Source organism: Agelaius phoeniceus, chromosome 20 (genome assembly GCF_051311805.1).
Source record: "Agelaius phoeniceus isolate bAgePho1 chromosome 20, bAgePho1.hap1, whole genome shotgun sequence".
Classification (NCBI taxonomy): domain Eukaryota; kingdom Metazoa; phylum Chordata; class Aves; order Passeriformes; family Icteridae; genus Agelaius; species Agelaius phoeniceus.
The window spans coordinates 7,154,611-7,173,618 of NC_135284.1; the positions used below are offsets into that span (position 1 = coordinate 7,154,611).

Sequence of the window (19,008 nt, forward strand, 5' to 3'; positions counted from 1 at the left end):
CTGGTACAGCAAGAAGAAGAGAAACCACCCTTTTCAGTGATATGTTGAACAGTTTTTATTCTTCACATTCACTCTTAATTGTACAAAAAGCCCCATGCAGGGCGAGGCAATTCCGGCCTGTAGCACTGGAGAACGTGATTGGGGCTGCACCATCACTACAACTCCCCAAATCCAAATGAGCATCCTCCTTCTCCACCTTCCAAGTTACTTACTCTCTGTAACCACTGTGAAGATATTTTTGGGTATTGCTGGATGAAGCAGCACTGTGGAATACCCACACTTGAGGCTGAGTTTCCTAGCCTGACCTACTGACATTTGACAAAGCTTTTAAGGTCTTCAAGGAATTTGATGTACTCCTGGTGCTCCAGGGCAGTGCTGAGCTCTATTAACTCATCAGCAAAGGTGTTGTCCACTCCTCTGTCAGCCAGGAAATCCATCAGGTGATCATAGAGAGCCTGGAGCAAGGAACAGAAACCTTCCTTAGTGGAACACACCTGGGCAGGGGGGCATTAAAATGTCCCCTGGCAACTGGCACTTCCTCCCAGGAAAATCAGGCCCAGCTCCTACTGATGCCTTTCATATTCTCCAGATTCTGCACTGCATTAGTGTTTAACTCTGAATTTCATATAAATTGTCAGCAAGTTCTCCTCACAGTTCAGTCACACAGAACAATCCTTTTCCAGCCCCAGAACCAAGGATATCACTGCAGCTTCAGGCCCAAAAAGTGCAAACAGCAAATTGAGGAGAGCAAACTGGGAGGATGGGACTGCATAAGCTGGAGCTGGAATTGGACAATTAACCCCAATATGGAAATGGACTAAAACTTATAAAAGTGTGAAAACTCATGACTCATCAACCATCTTGGGTGTAGCCCTGGCTGGGCTCTTGTACTGCCCAAGGTGTATCCTTTAAGGCCTTTTAATAAATCCCTATTTTATTCCTTTAACATTGCCTAGCCTCTGTTCTAGGCAGCCTCCCAAGGCACCACCCCAGGAGGACAGGCCTGACCTTGGGTGAACATTTGGACAGAAAGGGCCATGGAACACATAATAAAACCCCAAACCCAACACTACAAATGAACTGCACCCTGGAGATGATCCCCAGACTGTGGAGTCATCAGGGGAAGTGTGTCAAGCTCTGCCTGTCCCTCTACCCAGGGGTGAACTAACACTTTGGAAGGTATCTGATGTACTGGTTTCTTTGAAAGGCTTAAATGTTACAGTCATGAACTTGGCTTTTTCCTTTACATACATATTTTAAATTAATTTAATGTCTTAGGGGAAAAAAAGAATAATCAGTGTGGGATGGTCTACAGCACACTAAGCAATTTTAACACGAATGCTTCTCAAGGGGATACACTCTAGCACTTCTACTTTCAGTTTTAAACATGACAGCCTCAAACTAAAAATTGTAGCTTTTGAAATCCTGGCATTGAGAACACAAGAACACACAGATTGTAGTGCGTTTTTTTTAGTGTTACAAGTCTAACAACACACCTGGAAAACCAGGACACAATGTATTTTTTCAGATACCACACAGATGCTTTTACCTACACATGGTGTCTGATAAGCCACATTGTTAAACACACAGATCAAAAGATGTTTAACAAGTGTCAAAACATTTCCAGAATGAGATTCCCTGCTGGGAAATCTGCCTATAAAATCTGGAAAGGAAGAAGATCCCCCTGTCTGTCCTGATTCCTGGTAATGCCACCAGCAGTGCACAACCCTGGGACCATGAGACACCCTCAGTCTGCAGCAGAACCAGCAGCTCAGGGGCAGAGCAGGGCCAGCCCCTGTCTCAGACACCCTGACAGGTTGAATTCCCAGCCCAGGAGCAGAGGGACAGCCAGGTGAGGTGAGCTGAGAGCCCTTTGTGACCTTGAACAGCACCTACCCAGTCCAGGGAATCCGTGTTGAGGGTGTAGTTGGTGTCCTTCCAGTCAGCTTCCCCAGTGGGCTGGAAGCTGACCTCCCGAATTGTGAAAATATCACTTTCTTCCTCTCCTTCATGTCCAATCTGAGGCAGGAAAACAAATGAAAGGCATGCAATTAGCTGCAATTAGTGGGCACACTCAGCCAGCTCATCCCCAGGCTGGGAATAGCTCAGGAGAAGCCCCAAGGCCAGACAAGCTGCGCCTCTCCCCTCTCACCAGGCCTGTGAGGACAAGCACAGACATGCACAGAACTCAGAAAATCCTCTAAGCTTGTGCTGCCATGTAAATCAGCAGCCTGAACTTTACAAATATATAAAAACAACTTCTGTGTGGTTCTAAGTGTCTTCCCATGTCTGTCTCATCTTTGTCAGCCAAGACTGGCTGTTAAACATCTCCTGACATTTACAAAATAAACCACAAATACCAGTGTGAGCAAAAGCTCTCCATTTGATTTTCTCCCCTCCTTTTTTAATCCCTACTTCTTTACTGTAATTCAATGAAGAGCCCAATAAGCAGTTGATCAGAAACACCAGGGCAGGATGTGAGGAATGCCTTAAACATTTCCTCCCCACTATTCTTGCCAACATAAAGCCTTTTTATTTTTTTGTGATTAAGAAAAATAAAGAAATAAGAGGAGAGTGGGCACTCTGCTGATTCAGAAAAGCAAGAGATTACAAAGAGCAGCTAAATCCAAGAGGGGCACAGTGATACTCACCTCATCTTCAGGGAAATGGCAGTCAAGGACAAGGGTCTGTTTTGTATCATCTTTTATGACTTCCACTACAAAGTTTGGAGTTGATGTAAGTTCAGGCTAAATGAGAGAACAGTTGCATCAGCACTGGAATCTGAACAGGAGCCAAAGCAACCACAGCACAGCCCAGCCAGCACTGGGTATTCCCTGACACCTTCCACTATCCCAGGTTGATCCAAGCCCCATCCAGCCTCATCTTGGACACTTCCAGGGATGGGGCAGCCACAGACTCCCTGTGCCAGGGCCTCCCCACCCTCACAGGGAGCAATCCCTCACAATACCCAATTCAGCCCCACTCCCTGCCAGTTAAAGGCCATCCCCCCTTAACCTGTCACTCCATTCCTCTGTAAAGAGTTTTCCTCTCCCACTCTCCTGCACATCCTTTTGGAAGGTGCTAGAAAGTCTCAGAATTCCTCTAATTTCTCCTTATTTCTCCTTATCTCTGCCTTTCTGCAGCAGAGAGGAAGGGACAGGCAGCCCTAGAAAATCTGCATTTTGTGACTTAAAGCTCCCAAATATCACACAAGGGGAAGAAAAAGCCTCAACACTTGAGGACAAGGCTCCAACTCCCCTAAGGGAAGATTCCATTTTTCATGTGTCCCCAGCATTAAATGCACATCAAGGCTAAGTCACCTCCTGCTCATCAGGTTTCTGCTGCTCCTGCGTGTCCTCTTCAGCCGAGGGTGGGATGCTGTTATTGATGTTGAATGTAACCGTTATCCTGCACAAGAAAAAGAAACAATTCTTTTGAACACATCCCAAAAAATGCCCATCAGAACGGGCCTTTTAAGCCCTGGTTCGGGATTCACACAGTGTGTGAACAAAACCAGGCACTGCAGTCAAAAGACACACCTGGGAGAAGCTCCAAGTGCCCTCACTTTTTAAAGTTTTACCGAACTGTTATTTTTCAAACAGGAAGACCACGTGAAACTTTGTAACACAAAACACAGTAACAAAAAGGTGTGAAAAAAGTGCCTTTGGCCCAAAGTGGTCACACCAAGAGCCTTTGCAGGGCGCGGTTTGGGCTGTGAGCACCGGGAGGAGCCTGGTCACTGTGACCCACCCACCCTCGGGAGCTGGGGACCCTTCCCACACCCCACTCACTTTTCCCCCGCGATCTTCCGCACCAGCTTGGCCTCCGTGCCGTGCACCTCGAGCTCCCACCCCCCGGAGACCTTGGGCAGGGACTTGTGCTTCTGGATCTTCTTCTCCTCCTGGATCTCGTCCGTCAGGAACTGCGCAAAGGCTTTGTCACCTGGGGGGAAAAGAAAATGGGGTTAGGGAAAGGGAGGGATGAAGGATGGGGGGTCAGTTCAGGGAAAGGGGTGTTGGAAAACGGGGTTAGGGAATGGATAGTTAGGGAAAGAGGGATAGGAAAAGTGGGGTTTAGGGAAAAGGATGGTAAAGGAAAGAGGGGAGTAAGAAAAGGGAGGGTTAGGGAAAAGGGGAGTGGGGTTAAGGGAAGGGCAGATAGGAAAAAGGAGTTTGGGGAAATGGGAGTTTGAACAAAAAAAAGGGGTTAGGGAAAGGGGGATTGGGGAAAAGGGAGTTGTGAAAAAGGAGGTTAGGGAAAGGGGAGTAGGTGAAAAAGGAGGTAGCGAAAGGGGTATAGAGGAAAAGGGGGCTTAGGTGATGACCTAAGGGATTTAGGGAAATAGGTGGTTTAGTAAAACGAGGATTAGGGAAAGGTGGGGTTGCCTTAAGGAAAGAAGGGGGGTCAGGGAAAGAGGGGCAGTAGGGAGAGCCCCCCCCGCCCCACGTGCTTCCCAGAACGGAGCGGGTGCAGCGCACGTGTCCTCCCCGCGCCCTCCCAAGGGCGGCCCCGCTCCGTCCCCGCTCACCCTCGGTGTGCAGCCCGCCGCAGCCGCAGGACACGCGCCCGGCCGAGCCCCGCCGGGGCCGCAGCAGCGCCGTCCGCCCCGCGCCGCCGCCCAGCTGCCACAGCGAGCGCGCCAGGGCCGGTGCGGCGGCGGCGGGCGGCGGCAGCAGCGCGCGGGGGGCCGCGGAGCTGAGCGGGCGGCGCGGCGCGGACAGCGGCGGGCGCAGCGCGGCGGCGGCGGCGGCGCGCAGGGAGCGGGCGAGGAGCATCGTGCGGGACCGAGCGGCGGCGAGGACGGCCCGCCCCGGAACCGCGCTCCGCTTCCGGCCCCGGCGCGCCCCGCGCGGGCCCCGCGGAGCAGTGTTCGAGTCTCGCCTCGGCCGATAGGCGGGTTCGAGTCCCGACCCCGGTGAGACCCCGGGTTCGAGTCCCGGCTCCGGTGAGATCCCGTGTTCGAGTCCCGGTTCGGCCAATAAGCGTTGGAGCCCCGGCGAAACCCCGATTCCGGCCCCGGTGAGACCCCGGTTCGAGTCCCGGCTCCGCTGAGACCTCGGTTCGAGTCCCGGCCCCGGTGAGATCCCGTGTTCGAGTCCCAGCCCCCGTTAGACGCCGGTTCGAGTCCCGGCCCTGGCAGGACGGAGTGTGCCCACGGGGGGGCCTGGTTCCTGGGATTCCTGACAATGCAATGGGCAGGGATGGCACGGACACAGAACCCGTACAGGTCCCTTCTCGGGTGAATTCACAGACAGAGCTTTAGGAATGTGGGGACGTGCACAGGTTTTATCTCAGACATCATCCCACTTCTAATTAGGACTGTCACTGTTCAGGCTGGAGCGTGGCAGTCTCCTCAGAAAAAGAAAAAATGAATGGTTGGGGGTTTTTTTGGTGTATTTTAGAGGAAAGAGTGACTAAGGAAGCGTTTCCTGGCACCAAGCCTTCCCTTTGTCCAAAAGCTGGCACTGGTGCCTGCTATGGAGGAGAAGCACAGAAGGCTCATTTGCTGCTCACTGCAAGGCAGGAGCAGGAGAGCATCTGCCCCACCCCATCAAATGGACACCACCCCATCAAAGGACCAGAATTTTAACTCCCAATTCCCCACAGGAATCTGAGCATTGCACATGTAAATGGCAGAGTCCATTCTGCACAAGAGGCACAGATTCACTGTGCTACCTTCACATCTTTAAGCCCAGACTGCTGACAATGAACACACTCCCACAAGACCCATAAACACCAGGACTGATCCTACAATCATTTGTTCTGTGCCTCACAAACCAACACACACAATTCCCATTTTCACCATCACTTCTTTATTCTGGAAAAAAAACATATAAATCCAATCTAAATAAATACCCATCCTGTTCCTTAAGGTTATAAAAAACATTTTTTTTTTTAAATTAATGAATATATAACTTGTGAAAAATGCCAATCACTTGTTTTTAAAATTTTAAGAGTTTAATAGTAATAAAATGATTATAAAAATAGTAATATAATTACACTCATAATAATTTAGACAATTTGGATTAGGACAATATGAGACAACAGAAACAAAGAGTTACAGACGGTCTGGGTACCTCTTTCTGGGCAATCTAAGCCCGAAAAAGGACCCACGTTAACAAAGGATTAACCCTTAAAAACAATAACCTGTTGCATATTCATACATCTCATACATGATGCATAAATCCCATTAAAACAAAGGATTCTGTCTGGGCAGTGTCAACTTCTTCCTCTGAATCCTAAACGGCATCTTCATGGCAGGAGCAAGGCAGGAAGAAATTCATTTCTCCTGATAATGGAGCAATAAATTCTCTTTCTCTGAAAGACTGAGGTGTCCTGTGGCTGCCATCTCAGTGCGAGTACCTCATTCCTCTCTTAAAAAAATATCCCACATACATAGTTTCTATTTTAACTACAAAAGTTACCTTTTAACTACAAAACTACATTTACCATACTATTAAAATGCTAATACAGCACTGCTAATCAACACAACAAAATACATATAGTAAATATCTGCATAGAGCCATATAATATGCGCTTTTCTGTTGCATTTTGATTTCAGGGTTTAACTCAGAACTTTGGGTCCCCCCCCTGATAATTCCCTGCCAGGTGTGTCAGTCACCTCTCCTTTCCCCTGCTGAATACTGTCCTGGAATTCCAGAAGGGCATTGAGTGATTGGCAGATCCAAATGATGCCCTCTACCCCTGGGGGGCATTGGGCCATCCAGGTGTCCTTTGTCCCTTTGTCCCTCCCCTCCTGTCCCTGCTTGGTGCCTCCCTGCCCCTTCCCTGCCCCTCTCCCCGGGGTTCAAAGGAGCAGCAGCCACGGGCTCAGGGAGTTCTGTTGGAGCTGGTGCTGCATTCAGAGGCCTGAGGGCCAGAATAAAGCTCTGGATCCAAACCCTCCATCAGAACCGACTCCTTTCCTTCACCATCCCCTTAAAGCTTCTCTGCCAGAGGGAAACCTAAGGAGCAGCCCCTGTTATGGGGGAAGCTCCATCCCAGCACCACCAGAGCTCCTGCAGGCCTGAACTTGTCTGCAGTGCCCAACTGCAGCACCCAGCCAGCCAAAAGTGTCTGTGGGGTCAAACACCACACACCCAGCCGGCCAAAAGTGTCTGTGGGGTGAAACACCACACACCCAGCCAGGCAAAAGTGTCTGTGGGGTGAAACACCACAGTGCTGCTATTTGGTTCAGCACCAAGGGCCAGACAAGCTCAGCCATGTCCCATCTGGCTATATTGGTATTATTCCAATACTTTTCACAAAGTCTTTCAAGGAGAAGCTGAGCCAGCTGGTCCCAGGGTCAGCTCTTGGCTGTCCGGAGCCTCCTGTGGAAGTATTCGGGTGCAGCCTCCAGCAGCCACTCGGCATCCACCGGGCACAGGTCGCGCATGTAGCAGCGGCTGGTGCGCAGCAGCCCCGTGTACACCACGCAGGCAGGCTTGCACTGGAACAGCACCGAGGAGGGGTGGATGGCCACGGCCTGCTGCGAGCCCACGGTGCCGTAGGAGCCGTCCGGGCGCAGCTGGGCCGCGTTCATGAACAGGCTGTGGGCCAGGCAGCGCCGCACGCCCGCCGTGTCCCCCCGGCACGACTCCAGCGGCAGCGAAAGCTGCGGACACAAGAGTGAGCATGAACAACCTGCACCCTCGTGGGGACACTGAGACAGAGGAGAAATCCATTTTGGTTTAGGTGGAATGTACATCTTTGAGTCTGTGGTCAGAAAACATCGCTGTGGAGCCTGACTGCAAAAGCCTAGGCTCAGAGAAACTGCTTCAGTGAAGGACAGAGATAAGGGGGAAGAGACAGAAGGTGATAAAGAGAGACAGAGAGACTGCTGTAAGGAGCAGGTCAACCTGACCTAAGAATTCTTTCTGATAAAGAAGAACTAGCAGCAAATGTCATGTGAAATTCGTAAAAATGAATATGTATGTGTCACAGACATCTTTTATGAAAAATCCTTTCCTTAGGATTTTTCCTCCTGAGAAGCTGAGAGGCCTCAGGAACAAAATGTAACCAATGGTTATCTGCTGCTGTGGAATGCAACAGGTGCATCTGGGATTAGCCATGTTGGTTGTTTCTAATTAATGGCCAATCACAGCCCAGCTGGCTCGGACAGAGATGCCAAGCCACAAACCTTTGTTATTATTCTTTCTTTTTCTATTCTTAGCCAGCCTTCTGATGAAATCCTTTCTTCTATTCTTTTAGTATAGTTTTAATATAATATATATCATAAAATAATAAATCAAGCCTTCTGAAACATGGAGTCAGATCCTCATCTCTTCCCTCAGCCTAAGACCCCTGTGAACATGGTCACATGTATGAACTTATTGTGAAATTGTATGCATATGTATTTGAGAGGGAGATAAAAAGAATCCTGAAGTTCCCAGCATGTCTTTTAAGGAGAGTAATCTCCACATGGTCCAGCACTGTAATAAACACACCAGCTTTACAACTTTCACAAAGTTGTGGAGTTTTTTGTCATCTCCACAAAACAATACAACCCTGTTTTGTGGTGGCAGCTCTCTGGTCAGAGAGAGAGAAATCTAGATAAGCTTTCCCATGAGTCAGCTTCTCCCATGGGAAGCTTTAGGGAGCTGGAGAGAAAGAATACTAAACAATCTGCACCTGGTGTTTGGCCCGTGAGGTTGTTTACAAATGGGTGTCTTGTTAATTAGACAATAATGTGAAATGTGTTGATTAAATGACCAATCAGGTCCACTGTGAGACACTGAGGGGGCATTCCCTGGTCTAGGGAGACACAAGAAGCTTCCCTCAAAAAGCTCTGTTAGAGCCCATTGGCTCCTTCCCCTGTTCCTATGTTCCTGAGCCACACCTTCCCATTTCCCTGACTGCCCCTCATCTTTGTACTGCCCCAGACCAGGGTCAGCCCCCAGGCCCCTGTAGAGAGCAAGCCAGACCCTCTGTGTGTGTGTGTGTGTGTACTGGGACCTGAACATCTCACTGTGTGGCTGAATAAAACATCTGTGGATATTATGCAAAAGCCCTTTTTGCTTCCTTCCCCTGGACTATGCTAGCAGCAATTCAGACTGCTACAGTCCACCTGTACTGACCAGTGTATAAAAGAAGCAGTTTCAGTAAAGTTGGGGCTCTAGCCTCTAAGCCTGCTGACCTAGAATCTGTGTCACTTCCTACCCAGTCCTGACCCTTACAGTGACACTGGTTCACCTCAGAAATCCTGAGGGATTTTCCTGTGTCAGAACACTGGGGCACCACTGGGAATTCAGCTGAGTGGATGCTAGGCTAAGCCAGACTGAGAGCCAACAGAATGAATTGTCACTCTCCTTCTGAAAGGGAGTTTAAGGCTGACCAGCAATCACAAAGGATACCCCAGAGGGTGGCTCTCATGTCACTGCAGACTGCCAGGGGTTCAGAGGCAGCTCCCAAGCTCTGCCCAGCAGGAACAGCACTGAGGGGAAGCTGCTGCCACACAATGCCTGACTCCATGGAGAAGCCAGCCAGCACAGGCTGCCAGCACTCTGTGGCACACACAGCACAGTCCCAGCTGCATTAGAGCAGGAAAAACCCTTAGGAAAACCTGTTCTTTCCCTGACAAGTCTTCTCAGAGGTTCCCATTTCTCCTTGACTCGCTAAGCCCTGCAGCTTTGAGATTTTTGGGGTTTAACTGCACAGTCAGGAATTTTAGCCAGCTACTTACAGAAGACTGAAAACAACCCCACATTTTCTCACCTGGGACTTGGTGCACAATAACATCAGTTTGGGGATAAACAGGAAAATACCAACAAGTGAAACAGAGAAATAGAATATGGAGGCAAGTTACCTTTACACAAATGTCCCTGAGCTGAGCTCTGACTTCTGCCATCAGCTTCATGTTCCTGCCATTGATAAAGTTCTCTCTGCACCATCCCTGCAGCAGAGACACCAGGAGTTAGAAGGGGATATTTCCTCACCCCAGGAGCATGCCAGCCTTTGGATACCATAAAAAGCAGAACCCCCCTACAATCTGAGAAAACATGCTGACCCCTTTCCTGGTCATATTTCCACCCCTCTTTACTCCACTATGTCTAGATTCCCTCCCACACTGCTCAGAAACAGCAGGTGGTGGTTTTTTCCCACTCAGAGCTGCTCTGCAAGGCCAACAAGAGCAAGAATGACAGATGCTGCAAGGAATGGGGTGCATGAGTCCACAGATCCACAAATCATTATGAGGGGCTGATAGGGTAGGATCAATCCAAATCTGCTTTCAAACATGCTCAGTGTTTTTCCAACGAATCCTGTCCCAGAGCATGTCCAGGTATTTATCATCAAATCTCAGCACTCTCCCACTCCCTCCTGTTTCCAGCTGGAACCAGGGAAGGAAGAGCCCTGGCTGTGATTACAGAACTGGCCCCACAAAGCTTTGCCAGAGCTGTCTGTAGGAACTTTGTTCCTGAACTTCCTGCAATTGCCCAGTTGTTAAGGATGAGCCCTGTTTTCTCTCTGCTCTGGAGGATGCCTGTGGCACCAGCCATGGAGGATGCAGGGGTCACTGCACTCACTCTCTCTCTGGTCTCTCACTCTCACTCACTCATCTCTCATCAGCCCATGAGCTCAGACAGCACTGGCAGCTCAGATCATCCCACCTTGTGCCCGTTGACGTTCTTGTAGGCCCTGTAGACATTGAGCAGGGTGAGATGATCCCCCTCACTGGAGATGAATTTCTTCCTGACAGCCTGTACCTCATCCCTCTGGGCAGGGGGGTTGTGGAGGACACTGTCCACTGACAACAGTGACACAATGGTCAGGATCTCCTCTGCACAGTGGAACTGGGGGGACAGGAGGATGGCCTGCACAGACACAACAAAACTCATCTTTAGTCGACCAAATCCACTTCAGCTGGGCAGATCTTTCTGCTCCCTGGCAGCCCAGGAACTTGACCAAACATTGTTTAGGACAATCTCAAACATCTGGGCCTAGGATTGGCTGTAAATTCTCTGATGGGCTCACCAAGCACCTGTAACAACACCTGCCAGGCTCCTTCCTGACACTGCCCAGTGCACAACCAGCACAAACACAGTGACTGAAACCAACTCCAGCAACAGACATTTGATGGACCTGCTAAACAATCCTGAAAATAGCAAGCAAATCTGCCTTGTTCACCTTCAGTGGTGCCAGAGTAAAGAAATTCTCTTTTAAAAATTTCTCTGAATTTAACAACAGATGACAAGCAATCCAGCAAAAGGGCTGTAAATTATGTACTCTAATGTACAGCAAATATACCAGTACAGCTGCAAACACCCCTGATTTCATACCTTGTTTAAGGAGTTTGAAGAGAAACATCAGTGGTACAGAGATGAGTACATGAGATTAAAAAAGTTCATTTTTCTGCAGTTTTTACCTTGGAGAACTTTGGATCCAGTGGAAAGGCTGCCATTTTCTTTCCCAGGGGGGTCAGGACAGGCTGACCTTCCTTTTGGGTCACAGCTCCCAGCAGGTCCAGCTGATCAATTGCTGCTTGAATAGCATCTGCCAAAACAAGGACATTGGGCTGTGAGGCCTCCTGCCTCCCACTGAGGGATGTGAACATCAGCTGGTTCCACCACTGCCTCCCTCCCTGGCCAGAGGCACAAGTACTTTCCATTTAGACAAATCAGGGTCCAAAATGTAGTGTATAGTCCTCTGTCCAGGAGAACAAGCACCTTTCCCTCTTTACTCTTCCCTTGGCAGTCAGGGCACACCTTCATGTTGTGTTGTTATGACACCTTATGGCCCAAGATTTTCCTGCTCTGTGTCCCCCAGGCTGCCTTTGTAGCCACTTACCAGGAGATGGTTTGGACATGAAGTCAAAGGTGAGCACATTGGGAATTTTCAGGGCCAGGAGCTGAAGCACCACACTAGCCAGGTTACACCTGCATAGGCAGAAAAAACAATTGAGATAGTTCTCTTCTTGTATTTTATTCTTTTTTTTTATAAAAGCTGAGATAGAGTCTCAGGCTTGACAGAGACAAACCTGATGCTGCTGGTGAAGCCTTACTTCCTAAACCAGGAAGAGGCAGGTCCAAAATCTGGAGGACAGTCAGAACTATTGCTTTTTGTGTTTGGAGACTCAGTGCCCAACTGTCCACCCTAAGCAAACACTTCCCAGTTTTTCTGTTAAATCCCCACTTCCATTTTTCTCAAGTCACCCCGCCAGCCCCTAGATCCAGTTTTGCTGCTCAGTTCTTCCCACAGCCCCAGCTGTAAAAGAGGTGTGGCAAGGAGTGTGATGGCTCTGTCCTCACCTCTGTATCTCAGGTGTTGTCATTTCTTCAAACTTCTCAAAGTCCTCCTCTGTGTAGAGCCGGTAGCAGATCCCGCTCTCCTGCCTCCCTGCTCTGCCCGTGCGCTGCCAAGCCTGGGCCTTGGACACCTGCTGCACTGCCAGCACCTCCAGGCCAGTTTCTGGGCATGGAAAAACATCACCTCAGTCAGTGCCTGAGGAAGGCACAGCTTTGGAAAACACAGAGGATTAGCAGTAAGAAATCCCAGGGTTTGCCATTCAAATCCGGCTCAGAGCTCACTTGGTTCAGCACAGTGAACTTCAGCACTGTGCTTCACTTGGTTCAGCACTGTGAACTCTCCCATGCTGTATTCATGAAGAGAAGATTCACATCTGACAGATTTTTAACCCCTCATGGCTGATACTCAAAAAAACCCACAAAAACACCACCAAACCCCACACCCCAAACCTGGGACATTAATTTAAACAGCACGGAGAGTGTTGGAAATCCTCTTTCAGTGGGGCTTAGGACCTCCAGTAACTTCTACAAACCCAGACCCAATCTTGGCCATATTCCTCCTCAGAATTCCTCACCAGGGCTGTACTTCTTGGCTTTGACCATGCCTGTGTCCACAACGAATTTTATGCCAGCAATGGTGATGGAGGTCTCTGCGATGTTGGTGGAGAGGATCACTTTGCGACAGCCCTGGGAGGAAGGAAAAAATCAAACCCAGGTCAAGGCCACCTCAGAGCAGCTGCAACACAGAAATTCTGCTGCTTTTGGCCAAGCCCTGCCCCACATTGTGAGCACAAACTGTGCTTGCTGTGCCAGCTCCCAGAAAATAAGGTAATCTTCAGTTTCTAATCAGTTTCTAAAACATTATTTTGTATTTGCAACAAAACACATCACCAGAACAGCTGCTCTCAATACGTTTTTCAACAATTTTGGTTTCACTTCTGGCACAACATTTATGTTCTTATTTATATGTTGAGTAGGTAAAAAAGAGCCTGGGGCAGCATGAATTCCTTTCCTTATGTCCTGACAAACATTCCCAGGTTTTCAGCTTACTCAGTATTTCCCCCATTAGCTGTTGTAGCTTTTTTGTGATATGGACAAAAAATTCCTATGAAATGGAGAAAATTTAAATTCCTGTGCCTTCTAATCCTTCCTTCTTTTTATGACCCCACATGACTTACTGAATGGATCTGTTAAAACCATCACAGTTGCAGTGTTTTATATCTCTGGAACCACTCAGCCTAAAGCCAGCTGAGACTACTGTCACTGTTATATTTTCTGGAAAAATCCCCTTGCCCAGGATTCTTCTCCTGGGAAGCTGAGAAGCCTCAGAGAAAAAGGAAAACAATATTATCTCATTTGCTTCTCCTGTGTTTTGCTGCTTTGAAATGTGTTTAGTCATTGTTTACCAACAGGTGGTTGTTTCATTGGTTTCATGTGAATTGTTTTGACTCTTTGCCCACTCAGGGCCAAGCTGTATCAAGACTCTGGAAGGAGTCAAGAGTTTTCATTATTATCTTTGTAGCCTTCTGTAAGTACCTTTTCTGTATAGTTTAGTATAATAGTCTTTAACATAATATAGTATCTTAAAATAATAAATTAACCTTCTAAGAACATAGAGTCAGATGCATCATTCCTCCCTTCATCTTGGAACCCCACAAACACAAGAGACTATTGATTACTATCAGTACAGGCTGCTTTAGCCCCTTAAAGCCCACATGTTTCATCTAAAGACTCATTGAAGCAAAACCCCTGCTACTCCCTCACCTCAGGGGTGGGTTTAAAGGCACGGAGTTGTTGGGAGTGGGGCAGAGAAGCATAAAGGGGCAGCACTGTCATCCGTGGGCAGCCCTCGGGGAGATGCTGGGCAACGTCTCGGCACGTTTTGGTCATTGCTTCAATTTCTTCCTGACCAGTCAGGAACACCAGGATGTCTTGGCATGCAGGGGCTTCCTGGAGCCAGAGGAAAAAGCAAGTTAGGAGTGTTTAGATAGAAAAGGAGAACTGAGATTGGTAATGAGATGTGGCTCCGGCAGTAAGTCATTGAAGCAGGCTAAGAAGAAAGAGAAGACACACATGTGGTGCAAGGAATGCAAGAGCTAGAATTCCCAATGGATTCACCAGAGACAAAGAGTAAATCACATTTTGAGGGATCAAGTGTTAAAAGGATGGAGGAATTGCTGTGTCCTCAAATAACTGTCCATGCCAGGCAGAGAGAGCCAGCAAGCACCCAGGTACACAGAACTCAGGTGAGGGGAACATTCAGATTTTAGGCATCAGCTGACATGATAAATCTTTGCTTGGCAGTCTCCCTTCAGCTCCAGCCTGGACATACAGGTCCCAAATGCCAACAGCAGAAGCAACTTCAAAGCACTAAATGCAATTTAATGAAACAACACAACAATCCAGGTGTTTGGCATTCAAACACCCCAGCACAAAACACCAACCCCTGGCCCCAGAGGGACACAAACCTGGAGAGACCCTCATACCTGGTGGATCTGGAAGATGGACACCAGTGCTGCCTGCAGGTAGTCACTCTGCCTCTCCTTGGTGTAGAAGATGTCAATGGGATGCTGCCGGCCCTCCAGATAGATGACAGGAGCTCCATTGAAGTACTGGGAGAACAGGTCAACATCCATGGTGGCTGACATGACAATCACCTTCAGGGGGAGCACAGCATGGGTCAGCACTGCAGCTCCCATCCAGCTGCACACCAGTGAGTCAGGACCAGCCAAAAGTCAGCTTCTGGATCCTGAGAACCATGCCCAGAATAGGCTTTGGGACAGAAGAGAGTGACTTCCCCTCGTTAAAGCCATGAGCTTTTTAACACAAGCAGAAAATGGTGTGACAGAATGGGCTGGTGTGTGGAACAAGACCATGCAAGGTCCCTGCCACACCAATGTGCTTTCACACAAATTCCTGACATGTCCACCCATCCCCTGTGCAGTGCCCTGCCTGGGAATGAGCATGTCCCATCAGCCAGAGCTCCTGCACCTGGAGTGATCTCAGCAGCAGTGCCAAAACCTCCCCAGCACTCTGTCTGGGGCTTTTGTGGAAAAAAGGGATCATGGTGGTGACCAGATACCTTGTTCAGAGGTGTGGTGTCATATCAGGCTCAAACATCATAAAGTCAGACACCCTGAACTAATGAGATTTAAAGTGACTTTTTAAGAACAGAAAAACAGTCAAAGCTGAAATCCCAAACGCTTTGGAAGGTCCCAGGAGATGCTCAGAGCACCCAGAGCCCAGCCCCACCCCGCCCTTCACCGCCACCCCGGATGAACACACTTTCAGCGGCCGCAGGCCCCGCTCCTTTCGCTTCTTCTGAGCAGCTTTGACCACCCCAAAGAGCACATCAGTGTGGATGGTCCTCTCGTGGGCCTCGTCCAGGATGGCCACGCTGTACTTGTGCAGCAGCGGGTCCCCGATGGCCTCGCGCAGCAGCATCCCGTCCGTCAGGAACCGCAGCCGCGTCTGCGCGCACGAGCAGTCGTCGAAGCGCACCGTGTAGCCAACCTGGGAGCACAGACACACAGGCTGGCATCTCCCACTGCCATCGTGCCACAGGAAGGGCTGCAAAGGCCCTGGGCACTGCACTGGACTGAGCCAACCAGAAGTGCATGGAAAGCAGAGCATTTATCTGCTGTGAGCGGTTCCTCTTCCAAATGTAGCAAGCCACCCAAATGATACTCCCAACATCTCTAGGTGGCTTCTTCCTAACTAGAGGTTCATCATAAATGCCCCCCAAGTTCAGTGTAGTTTGTCTTTCCTTTTCTCTTTCCTTTCCTTTTCTTTTCCCCTTCCCCTTTCCTTTCCTTTTCCCCTTTCCTTTCCTTTTCCCCTTTCCTTTCCCTTTCTTTCCTGTCCAAAATGATTCCAGGCTCTCCAAGGATTTCATGCAGGGGAATTCTTTCTCCTCTGCTTTTCTCCCCCAGACCTGCACTAATTCAGCACTCTGCTCTCCCTGACAGTGATTTCTGACCCAGGGAGTGAGGAAAGAGAGCACAGCATTGTTTTTCTTTTATTCATGAATCAGTATTTTTTCAAATGGAACAACCCAGATCAGGAAGTTCAATATCACAGAGACAGACCATGCCCACCTTGTCATGGGACAGGTAAAGAGCCATTCCTGTCCATTCAATTAATTATAGAATCACAGAATATCCTGAGCTGGAAGGAACCCACAGGGATCATCCAGTCCAGCCCCTGGCCCGGCACAGACACCCAACAATCCCACCCTGGGCATCCCTGGAGCATTGTCCAAACTCTCTGGAGCTCTGGCAGCCTTGGGGCTGTGCCCGTTTCCTGGGAGCCTGGGCAGTGCCCAGCACCCCCAGGGGAAACACCTTTCCCTGATATCTAACCAAGACCCCCCTGACACAGCTCCAGCTGCTCCCTCAGGTCCTGTGCCTTGCCACAGAGAGCAGAAATTGGAGCTGCCCCTGGGGAGGAAGCTGCAGACCAAATTCTCCACTTCTCCAGCTGAACAGACCAAGTGGTCTCAGCCATTCCTATTATGTGGCCCCTCCTGACCCCTCACCATCTTCATGCTGCTCCTTTGAGCACTCCCTGACAGCTTTTACATCCTCATTCCATTGTGGCACCCAAAACTAATTATGAAATTATGACTATCACTCCTGTAGCTGGTTATTACCCTACCCACTGAAGCCTGACAGGGCCCCATCCCCAGAGCAGTACCAAACCAAAATTAATCCGTAGATAACCTACCAGCTTCCCCAGCTCTGTCCTCTTCTCCTCAGCAACTCTGGCAGCCAGGGTGACAGCAGCCACCCTGCGGGGCTGGGTCACAGCGATGACACCAGGCTGGCCAATCCCCGCCTCGTACAGGAACTGAGGGAGCTGCGTGGTCTTCCCCGAGCCTGTTTCTCCTAAGGAATACCAAGGGAATAGAGTTTCCCCCCACACTTTTATAGCATTGTCAAACTGGGTTTTTTATGTTAACTTTTAGCCCTTTGGGAATGGGGAAGCTGAAGACAGAGAGGGAAAGTCCCACCACAAAGCAGTGTCAGGTCCGAGATGGCACCCAACGCCCTCCTCTTGCTGCTGGGCCACTCCTCCGCAGAGCTCCAGCCACACTGGTTCAGAAACCCACTCCAGCCTCTCTGGAGGTGAAGTGTCTGTGCTGTGACACTAACAGGACAGACATACAAAGCATTTTTCATTTAATTACAATAAATGCTGAGTCTTTACTAGGTGGGAAGTTGCACATCTTCAGCTCCTGAAAGTCTAACAAAAAGCATTTTGGTTTGCAGAACAGAAAAATATAATAAAATCAGTGAAAACATAATAAAATCAGTGAAAATGTAAGTGAGGAGAGTCTTCAGAAGAGGAGAGCTTGGCCATCTGGCTTTGACTGAACTCCCGGCAGACAGCGAAAGGAGAGGGAAATACTTTAACCTGCTCCACAAAAACCCCGGCTGCCAAAGCACAGAAGTCATTCGCTGCTCACCACAGCTCAGATTTACACCCAGCCCGTTTCTGGGCAGCTTTCCCAGCCCAGCCCGCTCCGTGGGCCAGCTGGGGGCCCTGGTCCCGGCGCTCACCGATGAGCACGGCGGTGTCGAGGCGGCGGAGCCGCTCCAGCAGCGGCCCGCGGGCCCCGGAGATGGGCAGGGAGCGCCGCTGCACGTGTGCGGGCGGCGCGGCGCTCTGGGGCTGCATGCTGGGGGGCGCCGCCTTGAACCGCTTGGCCGGAGGCTCCTCTCCGTCCCGAGCCATCGCCCCTCGCGGTCCCGGCCCGGTCTGGCCCAGCCCGGTCCGTCCCGCCGGGGCTGTCCCGGTGCGGCGGCCGCTCCCCGCCGGGGCCGTGCCGCAAGGGCTCCCTGGCGCAGTGATGACGTCACCGCGCGACGCTGCGCGGAGCACCCTGGGAGTTGTAGTCCCGCTGTCACCGCCGCCATTTGCAGCGCTCCTGGCTCCGGGCGCCCCTCAGGAGCCTCGGAAACATCGCGGACCCCAAAGGGCAGCAAAAGGCAGCCAAGGAGGGCAGAGAGCCGGCTGTGAGCAGCGTAGGGACATGTTCCAACTCAGGACTTGTCCCAGTAACAAGCTACGGAGGGGTTCTCAAACACTGAATTAAAAAGAACACAAAAAATAACGTTTTTATCTCATCCTGCCTCATAACCTACGCTGAAGCAACATTGTCCTAAACACTTTCATTCTTGGCTCTCTAGGAGCACTAGAAGTCTGCTTTAGAAACAATCAAAACTGACCCAAAAACAGACCAAAAAAACCTGTAAAATCCTCCAAAGCTTCCGTAAGTTTTATAACCCTTAACAGATAAAAATGCAGACACAAATTACCTCACACATTTTATCAGAATCTAACACACTGCTCGTGGACAAACCATTTCCCCTGAGATCCCCACACATTTCTCTCCTGGACTATAAATTGAAAAAACTAAAACCTGTAGCCAGTTTTGAAAAATAAAATCTGAGACTAAATGAGATAATCGTGTCAAGGGTAAGCCCATCCTCTAAAATGCATAATGAAGATGCAGCTTTAACTCCTTTTATCTATTATGATATAATCAATAAAACCCCACCCAGTACTTTCTATGGTGATTTAAGAACAACTGACCATGATGAGCTGAACTGAGCTCCAAATTCCTATGTGGCTGCTCAGAGATATTTATAATCAATGCAGCTTTAAGATAAATGCCACTCAGTCTCACTGGCCTGTGTTGGACACAACAAACTTCATCCACAGACCACAGATTTCACATCCTGACCAGACAATGCTGTGTCCT

The 19,008-nt window shown here is 49.5% G+C and overlaps 2 protein-coding genes across 2 annotated transcripts; both read right to left on the bottom strand.

The window, feature by feature from the left end:
• Window positions 1–40: 40 nt before the first annotated feature.
• C1QBP (complement C1q binding protein) lies at window positions 41–4,775 on the bottom strand. Its single transcript, XM_054646781.2, has 6 exons — window positions 4,529–4,775; window positions 3,792–3,942; window positions 3,321–3,408; window positions 2,652–2,747; window positions 1,897–2,019; window positions 41–455 (listed from the first exon to the last, which is right to left on the bottom strand). The coding sequence occupies exons 1-6, from the start codon at window positions 4,773–4,775 to the stop codon at window positions 306–308; spliced, it is 855 nt and encodes a 284-aa protein (XP_054502756.2). The 3' UTR covers window positions 41–305.
• A 1,015-nt stretch (window positions 4,776–5,790) lies between these two features.
• Window positions 5,791–18,100, bottom strand: DHX33 (DEAH-box helicase 33). The gene is made up of 12 exons (XM_054646780.2): window positions 17,804–18,100; window positions 16,968–17,128; window positions 15,528–15,755; window positions 14,729–14,899; window positions 14,007–14,192; window positions 12,818–12,929; window positions 12,246–12,405; window positions 11,785–11,873; window positions 11,363–11,490; window positions 10,608–10,811; window positions 9,806–9,892; window positions 5,791–7,615 (listed from the first exon to the last, which is right to left on the bottom strand). Exons 1-12 carry the CDS (start codon window positions 17,976–17,978, stop codon window positions 7,307–7,309), a joined length of 2,010 nt encoding a protein of 669 aa, XP_054502755.2. The 5' UTR covers window positions 17,979–18,100; the 3' UTR covers window positions 5,791–7,306.
• Between the last annotated feature and the right edge of the window lie 908 nt (window positions 18,101–19,008).

Coding starts and splice junctions, on each gene's coding strand:
- DHX33 (XM_054646780.2), bottom strand. CDS start 17,978: ATGGCTCGGGACGGAGAGGAGCCTCCGGCCAAGCGGTTCAAGGCGGCG. Junction 17,129..17,803: donor CGACACCGCCGTGCTCATCG/GTGAGCGCCGGG, acceptor GGTATTCCTTAG/GAGAAACAGGCTCGGGGAAG. Junction 14,193..14,728: donor CCATCTTCCAGATCCACCAG/GTATGAGGGTCT, acceptor CTCTGGCTCCAG/GAAGCCCCTGCATGCCAAGA.
- C1QBP (XM_054646781.2), bottom strand. CDS start 4,775: ATGCTCCTCGCCCGCTCCCTGCGCGCCGCCGCCGCCGCCGCGCTGCGC. Junction 3,409..3,791: donor CGGAAGATCGCGGGGGAAAA/GTGAGTGGGGTG, acceptor TTTCTTGTGCAG/GATAACGGTTACATTCAACA. Junction 456..1,896: donor ACACGGATTCCCTGGACTGG/GTAGGTGCTGTT, acceptor TCCTTGCTCCAG/GCTCTCTATGATCACCTGAT.